General features: G+C 40.3%; 1 protein-coding gene across 2 annotated transcripts in view; it reads left to right on the forward strand.

Annotated features, from left to right (window-relative positions):
* LOC113529539 (polycomb group RING finger protein 3) overlaps positions 1-12,805 on the forward strand; it is a 41,114-nt gene extending 28,309 nt beyond the window's left edge. For both annotated transcript variants that reach the window (XM_026918780.3, XM_034307602.2), the window contains exons 7-10: positions 1,655-1,737; positions 5,950-6,087; positions 7,649-7,729; positions 9,285-12,805. In XM_026918780.3, coding sequence (XP_026774581.1) covers positions 1,655-1,737; positions 5,950-6,087; positions 7,649-7,729; positions 9,285-9,332 — 350 coding nt within the window. In that variant the 3' untranslated portion in view covers positions 9,333-12,805. The remainder of the gene's footprint in view (positions 1-1,654; positions 1,738-5,949; positions 6,088-7,648; positions 7,730-9,284) is intronic.
* Positions 12,806-13,160: the final 355 nt, after the last annotated feature.

The following is a 13,160-nucleotide window of genomic DNA, read 5'->3' on the forward strand; positions in this document are numbered from 1 at the left end:
AACATCGGCATTACGTAAATCTTTTAGAAGGCAATTTAAATAAAAGAGAGAAGAGAAAATAGCCCTCAGTTTTCATTATGAGTGGACTGAAAAGAAAAAAAAAGATGTTTTTACCCCACTTTTTCTCCCAATTTGTTCATTTGCCAAATGCCACCCTCTAGCTAACTCTCCCCTAGCATACTACAGCCAGCAACCAGGAAGTGTGCTTCCTCACCACATCTTTTCTAACTGCTGCTGCTCATGCTACATCACAGGGCAACTGCGTTTTTCCGCTTACTTGAGCTTACAGACACCCATGATTGGTTAGTGTCACTCTGATTAACAGGGGAGAGAGAGTATGCCATCCCTCCCACCCAAAGAGCACGGCCAATTTTGCTCTCTTGGTCTCCTGGCAGATGGCTGTGGCATCCTCGGGATTTGAACTCGCGATCTCCCTATGCTAGGCCAAATACTTTTCTTTCCACTTGGGAGCCATGAAGAAAATTTGTCACTGTAATTTTTCTTTTTTTAAGTTGTTAAGTTACTTCTGCTGAAAGCACATTCCTAACACTTTGTTTAAAGTCATGTATAGAAGGTATATGCACTGCTCTATAACATTGTTATAAATGCAAAATTGATTACCCCTTCAGTGAGTCAGTGTGTGTTAAAATCATTCATTTGGCTGGCATATGTGTTGTCAAACTTTCTTTTTGGTCTCTCTGGTGATTTCAGTCCATCTGTGTGTTGGAGGTGAGGACACTTTTTTTTCCAGACTGATTACTTCCACTTTGTCCTTGCCTGTTGAATGAGCTGCAAATGAATGAGTTTTCATTAATTAGGTGTGACTGTGTTTTGTGCACATTATAAATGTGACTGGGAATAAGTTTGACATAATTGCATTTTGGGGTGCTGGTGGAGCTGCTGCTGCTGGTGGTGGTGGTGTGCTGATTACTATTCCAGTGTGTTAAATGAAAAAAACTATGAAATTGGCATCAGAGTTGAGTTGTTTTTCCTCGCCATCTACCGCACCAGCTTAGTGTAAGGCAGGGCAGCAGGCAATGAATAATGAATGCATAAATATGTTGAAATGAATTATAAATGATTCAAAACCTTTATCAAATGCATTTGTAGGCAATGGAAAAGCACAGGCAAAGGACCCTAAACAAGCACCTGAATGTAGATATCAGTAAATACCTTGAGTTTGCTTTGGGCTGGAACAAGCTATCCTCATAAACAATAAAAAAAAAAAAAAAAAAAAGTCTCATCCTTCCAAGTTCAGCCAAGTTTACCAAGAAAAAGTGAAAATGATGGTGTTAAAAGCCTGTAAGAGCTTTCTGTATTCCTGTTTGACTTGTATAAGTAATGAACCCCACACCACAGGTTTCAGCTCATACACTCTTTTCATAGAAAAGAGATTGGCAAGAAGCTGCAAAAAAAAAATATGCTCTTCAAAATGGCCCTTTTATTCCACTGCTGTACTTATGGCTTGTGCAGATCCATTAATGGCTGACTGAACAGAAAGAAGCTACACCGACTCAAAAGAAAAGCCAGTGCACAATTTAATTTACTGTCAAATAAAATGGAAAAATGCTTGGTTTTGGCAGATGAAAATTCATGTCTGTGGTCATTAGGGTTTAACTTAATAATCAATTATGTTTTTTGTTCCTAAAACCAGGCGAAGTAAAATCTGAGGATGCAGCAAAGGAGGGAGATGAGAAACCAGAAGAGGATAATGATTATCATCGTAGTGACGAGCAGGTAAGGACATGCACGTTGTTGTTGTTAATTCCATTTACAAGTGAGCTAGCTGTACTGTAACTAAGTACCTGTGCTGAATTTGGTTATGCTTGTTGCTAGGTTACCAAGAATAACACATGGAGCAATCCACTGCTTGGTTGGCCGATTGGCTATTTTGAAAACCACCATAGGTTGCACGCTACTCTAGTATTTTGATGGGTTTGTTACTTCATGTAGTGGCTTCATGGGTTTCTTCTGGGTTCTTTGATTTCCTCTGAAACACAAAAACTTGTCACTAGCTAGACTGGCTGCAATAAATTTCCCCTAGGTGTGGATGAGTTCGTGAATGTGTGTGTGTGTGTGTGTGTGTGTGTGTGTGTGTGTGTGTGTGTGTGTGTGTGTGTAAGGTGCCCTATGATGGACTGGTGTCCAATCCAAGGTGTATTCCCACCTTGGACCCATCGTGACCCTGACCAGGATAAAGCTGTTACTGAAGATGAATGAAAGAATACAGTGTCATACTCTTCAGAGCAATAGAATGTGCTTTGGGATGTAGCTAGGCGACCTAGAATTCGTTTTCTGATGGACCATTCAGCACAGCAGCCTTCAATAGTGTCTGAGAACATTCAATCTCTTTAAATGGGAGTCCCATCTGCTCGGCTGCTTTATGTGTTTTCAAATAAACACATACACAGTGTATATCAGAGCTTGAAGCATCACCATTATTGCTGCTGTTGTTGGTGTTTAGGTCTAACACTAGCATTGCATGGGAAATGACATCATCACCCCACAAGCTCCACCTTTCATGTAATGGGAAATGGACACAGGTGCTTGACTAGGGTACTGTGCTGCATTATCCTGGGGAAGCTCTCTCTCTCTCTCTCTCTCTCTCTCTCTCTCTCTCTCTCTCTCTCTCTCTCTCTATTTACTCTGTCCTACAGTAAGCAGCAGTAGGCTCTCTTCACTAAGCATGCCTATGAGACAGGCTGAATTATTCTCTAGCAAAGGTGGGAAATTTCATGTCACAGCAGGCCTTTCCAAAACTCATTTTTCCCCCCGCAGGTCACTGAGGCATTACTGTTGTCATTATTTCTGTTACACTTGTATCTGTGCGCAACACTATAAAAAGACTATAAAAAAAAAAAAAGCTTTCCTTTACCGTTTTGCAGCTTTGTGAACTGGACTTATGATCCAGGGCTTGTGTGCTTCACTGATGCTGTCAGGAGGCTGTTTGGTACTCCTCCCCATCCCCTCCTCAGCGTATCACACTGCTTAATAATGCAGGAAGTGGAGATTGGGACTGTGAGTCTCATTTTCAGGCTCTTTGCTGTCCCTTGAAGGGCAGCATCTGAGATGGCCTCACGCTTCTTGTGCGTAGAATACAGAGCAGGATTTCTATTTGGCTGTATGCTTACTTTTGCACTTTCTGCCTTTTCTCTGGGTGGATGCACATGGATACTCCATGCCATTTCTAGTGTGCAGTGCAAAATAAAGTGCTGTTATTAACAAAAATAGTTGGTTTCAGCAGTGTGAGAAGCAGTTTATCATGGCTTTTGTGTGTATGTGGTGTGTAGGTGAGTGCAGGCACCTGAACATTCTGCACTGCATAAATTCATAAATTGCAAAGATATGCAAATAGGTGATAACCCTGTGTGTGTGTGTGTGTGTGTGTGTGTGTGTGTGTGGGTCTGCCGAGTGAGTTTGGTTTTCTCTTGGAGTTTGCTGAATTCACAATTGGCTAGTGGAGTGTGTGACTCGGCCAAAGGGAGAGAGAGAGTGAGCATTTGGAGGATGGAGTGCAGTGAAAAAACACATCCATCTCTGTGGATTGAGGATTAGGGGTGTGTGTGCGTGTGTGTGTGCGTGTGTGTGTGCGTGTGTGTGTGCGTGTGCGTGTGCGTGCGCGTGTGTGTGCGTGTGTGTGTGTGCACGTTGGTGACATTTGGCTCGAGTTGCCAGCTCAAGGTCGCAGAGCAGGAGGGAGTGTCACACACACAAAGAAAATGGTATTGAAAAATACTTAATGAGGCATGATTTGAGTTTGAATAGCTGTTGGAGGTTTCCTCAATTTATAGTTACATTTACAGCCTTTAATTTACAGAAGTGCTTTACAGTGTCCATGAAAAATATATCCTAATGCTAGTACAAAAAGGTCAGGATTGAATACTATCAAGCTAAAACCCTGGTTGAGAGGGGTTAGGAGGAGTTAGTACAGCAATGAGAACATGTTTTTTTGTTTTTGCGTAGAAGAGGCACCTTTGCTCACTGACTGACTGAGTCCCATTGTTGATCGTGTATACGTAAGGAGTCTAGCTAGCTGAGATTTAGCTAGCTTTACCTAGCAAGCAGTGAGCGATATATTCTGTTATATATGTACAGTATATGATGTACAGTTTGTGGGTCAAAACAGCAAAGAAAAAACCCAGCACATTACAAATGCAACGTTTCGTCTGGGTTCTCTGGTTTCCTTCCACCTCCCAAAACAATGCATGTGGGTGAATAGTTCATGCTAAAATTGCCCCTAGGTGTGAATGTGTGTGTGATGAACTAGCATCCCTTTCAGGGTGTATTTCTGCCTCACACCCAGGATTAAATTAAATAAAGCAGTTACTGAAGATGAATGCAGGAATGATATTCTTAAGGATATGCTGCAGAGATTAATTTTAATTTTATGCTGACTTTACAATTTTGAATGGTGTAACATTTGATGGTGTAATTGTAAGGCAGAATATTATTCTGAATGACAAATCGTCACTTTCTAACCTTATTTCTCCTTTAATTTGCATTTTCTTTTTCCTGTAAATACGTTTATGAGACAACAGAGAGGTAGCAGTTGGATTGTGTCATATACTTATGCAGTTAATAAATGTCTGTAATACGAACAGCCTCTGGAAAAAGAAACCTGCATCTCATCTTTGAGCTGTATATATTTTCTCTGTAAACAACAGTACGGTTCGCTACAACAGTGCACATGTCAGATGCCTTTGATACGTTGGGCTGTGATAATTATTAAATCTAAGACACCATGGAAGCTTTTTTGTTTTTCTAGCTGCAGTTAGACGTGTGCATCGAGTCTCTCTTCCTTTCATCTGGAGGTGTAATTGGCTTGAGCTGGAACTGCATTAGTCATTTGTGTCACTATTTGGGTCGATTATAACTGGCCCGCCTATGCGGTAATGACCCAGTAATGATACACACATGCGCTCATATACACAGAGTCATATTTCAGTTTGTGTCACACTAATGGCACAAGTCCCTGCTGCTTGACTGTGGCCTGTTGGTTTTAGTGCTCTCTCTTTTAGCTGGCTGCTGCGTTCCTCCGCACAGTTTTCACCAGGGATTACAGCAGCACTCTCACACTGTTTGCCCTTCAGATGGAGGTGTGTTTAGCATCCATAAACACAGTCAGGACTTTGTGTGTGTGTGTGTGTGTGTCTTTGCTCTGTGTGTCCATGGGGCTTCTTAGACGCAGGAGCTCCATCTTTCTTCATTAGCGTTGGCTGTTGGAGGAGGCGAGCCCAAATTGAGCTGGGCCTAAATCTGGGCCATCGCTCACACACACGCACACACACGTGCATGCACGCACGCACTCACTGAAACTGCAGCCTGGCTCAGAACAATGACTGAGCTCCCACAGCATCTGGTCTTTTCTGTGGGAAGTTGCTTCTTATCAAACGGTATAGAAGAGTGTCAGTGCTTGTGTGTGCTTCTTGACGTCTCATTGCTCATAAGAACACACTGGCTACTAGGAATGTTTACATGACCTTTCTCCCCTCAGTTTTCCTCCTTTTAATGGCATACCATGAACTGTATCATGTTGGTGCGGTGAACCTGGTTCGATCCTGAGCTCAGGTTACTGTCTGTGTGCAATTATTCATGTTTCCTCCATGTCGGTGTGGGTTTCCTCCCGGTTCTCTGTTTTCCTTGCACCTCTCAAAAACATCATGGTAAATGTGGATTGTGGATTGGCTGCTCCATATTTCCCCTAGTTTTGAATGTGTGTGTGGGTGTGTGCGCACATGGTGCAATGCGATGAACAGGCCTCCCATCTAGGGTGTATTCCTGCCTCGCTCCCAGTATTCCCATGATAGGTTCCAGATCCACTGCAACTTTGAAAAGGATAAAGCGATGAATGACTGAAAGCCTGCATTTCCTTGTAACACTATTCTCTCTTAATAAGCTACTGCCCTCCCTCTCCCTCTCTCTCTCTCTCTCTCTCTCTCTCTCTCTCAGGTGAGCATCTGCCTGGAGTGTAACAGCAGTAAGCTCCGTGGACTCAAGCGGAAGTGGATCCGCTGCTCGGCCCAGGCTACCGTTCTTCATCTTAAAAAATTCATCGCCAAGAAGCTCAACTTAACATCTTTCAATGAGGTCAGTCCAGACGGAACATTACATGCTATGGATTTGCTTCTCTCTCTCTCTCTGTAATCACTAATCAGCTGCCTTCCTTCAATCAGTACATTCCTAACTGGTGTTAGAAGATATTTTATTTATACTGAACAGACCTGATAGACACTTCTAAGATCCTGCAGGAATCTGTGGAAGGGGTATCCCTCAGATGAGGCACTGTAGAATGGACTGCAGCAAAGTTCATTTCCTTCCCTCATCAGCAACAACCTGCTCTTCAGAGTAGCATTTTTTTTTTTTTAAAGCAGGGGTTCTGGGTTTTAAGTTGGAGCTGAATTCTACAGTTTAGTTTTACTGCTACAGTGGCAGTGAATTGTATATCTCTTGGGATCTGTCTCCTCTCTCTGTCACTCCCTCTTATTGAGTCACAGTGCAGCATATCAGAGCTCGTTCACACTGCCACGCTTCCCCTTCAAGCCTTTCCCACTGTATTTTCAGTGCAGCAGAAGCTCTTGTAATATCATTTGCTTTCCATCAAGCATTGCGCCGCCTGTCAGGAGCTTTGCGGCATGATTTTAACGGCCAACTTTGGAACACGGCTAATCATTATCTCTCTTCACCCGTTTTCCTCGTTGAAAAAGTCTGTAGGTGGGCTTCTGCCACCCAGCTCCGTCTGAGTCTCGCTTGCCACAATATAGCTGTCAGATGTCTTTTGTTCTCTACTGAGCATGTAGTTACTGGTGCTGGCAATCATAATGAACTCCCAAAATAGCACAAGCTGGTGCTACAATTTTCCATCCACACAAAGGACCAAAGAAAGTTAATGAAACAATAGTGAATAAAGGCCGTGAAGCTTTGTCCTTTCATGATTGCTGTGATGTTTTCAGCTGTTCTGTTGAGCGAAACGATAGCTTGATAGTCGTGTCTACCCCTATAATGGTGGAAAGCAGGGCATCCTTCTGGTTACTGGCTCCACCAGCAGGGGGTGCTGTGGTTATACCGCACCTCGATGTTTTCCCGGCCTGGGTCATACACACTCATACCTGTAACACACACACACACACACACACACACACACACACACACACACACACACCCTGGATGGCCACAGTTGCACTGTGTTACACGGGAATGGAAATTGATGTGTTTCGTCTCCAGTGCATTCCCAGGTTGGTGCATAAATACACAAAACCTTGTACAAGCTTTTGTTTAAACACCAGATTAAAATACTACAGAGGATTCCCTGTGACACATGCTTTTTACTCAATCTGTTTCTCAAAATCCTTTCGGTCTACTTGTGGATTTCTTATTTCACATGTGGTCCCGTATTTTTTTTCCTGCTAGTGTACTAACATCAGATGATGATCAGTCTGAGATTTTTTTTCATCTTCATTCTGAAACTCGTGTGTCCTCCTTTTGAAATCCAGTATTAATGCAATAGTAGTGCAAACATTCCTCAGAGTGTAGCTTGTATAATATGATCCAGTATGAGGCTTGTTCATAGTCGGCTTCATTCAGAGCTCTTGGGTGCTTGTTGCGCTCTGCTTTGCTTACTGGGCAGCTTTCGTGTGTGTTCTGTTTGCAGCTGGACATTTTATGCAACGAAGAAATCCTAGGCAAGGACCATACGCTCAAATTTGTGGTGGTGACAAGATGGAGATTCAAGGTAAATATTTTCAGTCCACTTTAATGTTGAGGCATTGTCTCATGATTGAGGTGAAAAAGAGCACATTTAATCATTCAGCATGTTCATGAGTGCAGGAGTGTTAGTGGATTATCATCATCCATACTTTTTTATACCACAGTGCTGCTGAATTCTCAAATCTGATTGGTCAGATTCATTTTCTATAACAGCATCTCTGACAGTAATGCTAACTCTAATTCAACTCACAGGTTTAATATACTCCTTCTAACAGCGTATCGTTTCTATAGTAACAGCTAATTATAACAGCTGGGCACTCCCAATAATCTAAGCCTAATAATAAAAACTTGTTATTTTAGAAAGACTAATGTATCATCATTGAAGTGATGACACATCTTTCTTGAAAGGAATAAGGGTTAGTAAGTGTTCCACCATGGGAGAGTCTTTAGGAAAGATGACTTTTCGCTTTCTGGTTTCTTAGTAACATGACAAGCTGTGCTTTTTTTTAATAATAACTTCAAGATAGAGAAACAAAGAGAGGCCTAAGAGGGAATGACTTTTTATAGCAGCTACAATGCAAATGATAAAAGGAACAAACCTGTTTCTTGGACGTTCCACACTTTTTAATGTAACTACTGGCACCTGAGATGGCACCAATCCGATAGCCAGGATCGGTATCAGTCCCACACCGGTGGATATTTGGATACTTGGATATCAGAGAAAAAAAGAATGAATTTGTTCCAATCCTGTAAAAAAAAATCAAAGAGATTGGATTTGTTTTTTTCGTATTGTAAATGTTTACATATAAAGAAACTTGACTGTATTTTTGTTACATTTATACGTTATACTTTATTATTTTTGCATTGTGAGTGATTTTTGTGTGAAAGCTAAAGTTTTGTGCAAGTCATGTTTTTAGCCATTTATTTTGTAAGTGCTTCAATTTAATAATCATTTTAAAGCTTAGTAGTCTATAAAGAAAGAAAGAACACATGCGTATTGATATTGGCTGATACTCAAAGTTTAGGGATCGGTATCAGAAAAGAAAAAATGGTATTGCGCTCTAGTATCTCTAGTACCTATAAATGTATAAAACTTATGACATATTCTTTAATAAATAAACAATTGTCAGCATTGGCAAACTGCTGTGGTATAAGAGGAATAAAACACTTCAGGATGTGTTGTTGCTGGAAATGAAGGAACCTCATGCTTGTTGATTAATTTCCTATAAAAGGACATATGATGTGATTATGATATGAGCTTTTTGGGTTAATTATCTATTGGATTGTTGGCATTAGAAGTACCTGACATTTCATATTCAGAATAATCTTCTTATTCAGAATAATATATACATTCCTCCTGCAATCCTCTGCCCTAAGCACTAAGCACACTGTAAACACCCACACTGAGCAAATATTCCCCTTCCTTTCCCCTCTACCCTTTCATATACTGTAGCTGTAATTAGAGGTATAACCTTTAAAGAGCAATGTCAGAAAAGAAGCTGAAGAATGCCATCACATGCTGCCCCTGTTGACCTTCCACTCACTTCAATCATATCTGTGTGTGTGTGTGTGTTTTCCAGAAATCACCCCTCCTCCTGCATTACAGACCCAAGATGGATTTGCTGTAGTTGGACAGGACGGTTGTTTTGGCCCAGGACTGCGCAGCGCACTATTTATGCAGAGACTATCAACGTCATACACACCAAACACACACCAGTCCCACAATTCAGTCCCGACACGAGCCAGCAAACAACCAATACCAACTCACTTAATGCTACTCTGGTGATTCAGCCAAGCCAAACAGCTGCAGGCGTTCCTTCTACTCATCATCCGCTATGTCCTCGATATGTGAAAAGAAAAAAAAAAAACAAGAGAAAGCATATATTTATACTTTTGTACAGAAGAGAGACACGGATCCAAGACGCTACCGGTGCTCTGTTTACACACCAACAGCAAACAAAGGGGTGAAGTTTTTATATCGCGACCATGGCTCACATCTCAGACAGGTGAAGAGCCGCCACTCAGTGTGTGCACTCCTGAGTGGGGGTCCCGTCACACTGCTCACTGCGGAGCAACTTCTTCACTGCCCACTCACTCGTTCAGGTCTCAACAGTCTCGGGAGCACAGAGAATACAACTATATGACGAAAGACATTGTTCCTAATACGTTTGAGTTGTGAAGCGTCTCGGAGCTTTTTTTTTTTTTTTTTTCCTTTATTGCGTCACCGAACGTGGAATTGTGAATAGACAAAATTTTGTGTAGTAATTTATGTTCAATTTACAAGTATTGTACATAGAAATTGTTACAATGCAAGAGAGATAAAAAGCTGATAGATGAAATGTAAGAATGAGCGAGTGTGTGAATGCAAGACAGAGATTGACTGATAGACTGTTCTGAAATATGGATTTTAAAGGAATGATTAGAGGAAACCAAATTTACACCAGTTCTCCACCTAAATACAGATGAGATACAGTGCTTTGCATAAGTATTCACCCCCTGAACATTTCCACATTTGGTAGTCTAACAAGCTGGAAATGAAACATAGTTAATTTGGATTATATGTCTTTAATCTGCACAAAATAACCCATAAGATTGAAGTGTGAGGAAAAATGTATATAGTTTCCAAAATTATTTATAAATAAAAAAACTTAAAGGTTGTGATTTGCATAAGTATTCACTCGCCATATCTGTGATGAGTTCTGGTGCCATCAGATGTCCCATCATTAGTTGTGTGCAATCTGAATATAAATACACCTGTTTCTGGAAGGCCTCAGAGAATGTTAAAGAACATAACGAAACACTCAAAATATCAGTTGGTTTGGTTATGAAAAAATCCCAGACTTTGAACATCCCTCAGAGCACCATAATTGTAAATTTGTAAATAATTTTGCAAAGTATACTGATTTTTCCCTTATGGTATTATGGATTATTATTTTCTGTAATTTCATGACGTATAATCCCAATCAAGTCCATTTCAGTTCCAGGTTGTAATGCTACAAAATGTGGAAATGGGGTGGGCTGGGGGGGGTGGAGGGGGTGGTTAATACTTATATACTTATGCAAGGCAATGCATGTTCAGATTTTTTTGCTTTGATGCCAAACACATTCTAGTTTTTGGATTATATTTGAGGTGCAAAACTGGTGTAATTGTTTTTCTTCCCCCTCAAACATTCTTTTAAACAGTCAGATGTGTGAATATATAGGGACATAAAGAATATTTGCATAGTGAGATTCCTTATCAGAATGTGTCCTTTATCAGAGGGACATCACCTTATCTCACTAAACACACAAACTTGTTTTCCCCTTGCGTAATTAAAGGGGGTGTTTAGTGTCTATGTGTGATAATGGCAGTGATGTAAATTGGAAAGCGGTTTTGAAATGACAAAGTGCTTTTAAACCATTCTCCCAAGTTATTCATTAGCCATCGCAGAGTTATTAATGTCGTCTAATGATGGATCGTTAACTTAAGGCATATTAGTCATGCAGAATATCACACACTCTTCAAATGAACAAACTGCCTGCATTAAAAAGAAAGAAACAGGAGCTTGTATTAGGAAGCAAGCATTTACTGTTTTAAGTGTGTTAAATACACTATGTGATACATTTCTATAGGGTTTGTGTCTGGACATGGACGTGGATATGATGCAGCACAGAAACATAATCTGTATCTTAGCATCCGTCCCTGAGGTTCCCCCATACCACACCCAGTCTTAGAACCATATATGCAATACATAGGCTTTATTATATGTTTAGCAGAAGCGATAAGCATTTAGGTTTCCACAGAAGCTTTAGTAGCCCACTCCTCTACAGAAAGAATGTAATCCATATGAGTATCCATCTGTACAGGTCACCTCTTGTGTTCTGCCACTTTTAGTGCCAAAGGCTCAAAAACACCCTTCAGGCTTCATGTTTATTCTGTATGGCAAGCTGTGTGGAAGGCAAAATGGAGAGATCATAAAGGAAAAAAAACGTATTTAATAATCGGAAAATGTCGTCTGTCACCATTCGTGTTTTCTCAAATTAACAATTCTTAGGGTTTTTTTTTTTTTTTTTTTTTTTTTTTTTTAAAAAAAAAGCTGGAGCCCTCTTTTAAGACACATCGATCCATAATATTTCAGACTTAGCTACAGAAGTTCTTATAAGCGAGGTCTAAAGGGCTCTCTATCAGTACTATCAGTACCATTTCCTCTCTTTCAGCTACTCAGTGAAGAAATAATAACAATCACGTTTTGATATTGAGATTTGATATCTCATTTTTATTAAAATGTCTCCTTTTTGGAATAAAAAAACAACTTGGTAGACAGGGGATGAAGTGGTAAATATGAGGTCTTCTAGCTGCTCATTCTGTGTGTCTACTTTCACACGGGTAAAATGCCAAAACCAGCTTGACCAAATCTCGTTTTATTTGGTTCTCAACGTTATTACACATCTTGTTCTGTGTTAAAGACTACAGTCTCGCATCAGATCTCTTGCCTGTAATGTGTTTTATCCTTTCACTCTGGATGAGCTTACTTTTATTGATGTCTTATAATGTGAAATATTTCAGTATGTAATGAAGAAATGTTATGCTTTACTCTTTCTAAAGCACAGGTTCTGCTTATTTGTATCTTGTCCTTATTTTTTAGGTCTTTTTGACCTAGTCCTGTTGATTGGTTCATGAGCAATTCACACCTTACTACAGCTTTCTCATTTCTGTGTTAATTAATTGTATTAATTACTGGATGAAATCATGAAACCAGGCCAGCAATTCACCGTGAATAATCCAAAATGGAACAAGCACATGCATTATTATTTCACGTACTCATTTTATATTAGATGAGTACTGTTCCGTACTGATTAATGGAAAGTGGTCTGGGTGTGTTTTCTCTTACGTCTCAGTTTCTTCGTGGAGAAGGCTGGTGGTGCTGTCTTTCTTTCGAGCTGATAAATGGTGCTAATGTTTTATACACTTTGTTAAAAAAAAAAAAGTATGCTTACTATGGTGCGGATGAGCGGTGGATGGTGAAAAGATTCTCGCTTTTTTTTGTCTGGTGCTCTTGAATTTTGTACAAGCTCATTTCTCCAGGCTGTCTGAAAAAAAAAAAAAACAGAAAAAATAAAACCCTATGTTCTTTTTCTTTTGTTAGTAAAAGCAGAAATATCACGACTGCGCCATCCCGTTCCACGCTCCTAAGAAAAACAGTTTCTGGCAAAGCTTCATTACTTCTAAGCTTTTCCTAAACACAGCTCCACCTGCCTCTTTTAGACCCTGTTGGGCCGAAGTGCAGTACTGTTAAGACACAAGACAGTTTTTTTTTTTTTTTTTTTTTTTTTTTTTTTTTTAAATGGCATCTGAAAGTGAAAATCTCACACCTGCAGTGCATCTGAGAGAGTGTTAGCTATTCAGACCTGCATTGAGACATCAGTGCTACACTTGACAGACAGGCTATAAGAAGATTATTTGAGTGCTCCTCAAA

The sequence above is a fragment of the Pangasianodon hypophthalmus genome, chromosome 9, assembly GCF_027358585.1.
Source record: "Pangasianodon hypophthalmus isolate fPanHyp1 chromosome 9, fPanHyp1.pri, whole genome shotgun sequence".
In the NCBI taxonomy this organism is placed as follows: domain Eukaryota; kingdom Metazoa; phylum Chordata; class Actinopteri; order Siluriformes; family Pangasiidae; genus Pangasianodon; species Pangasianodon hypophthalmus.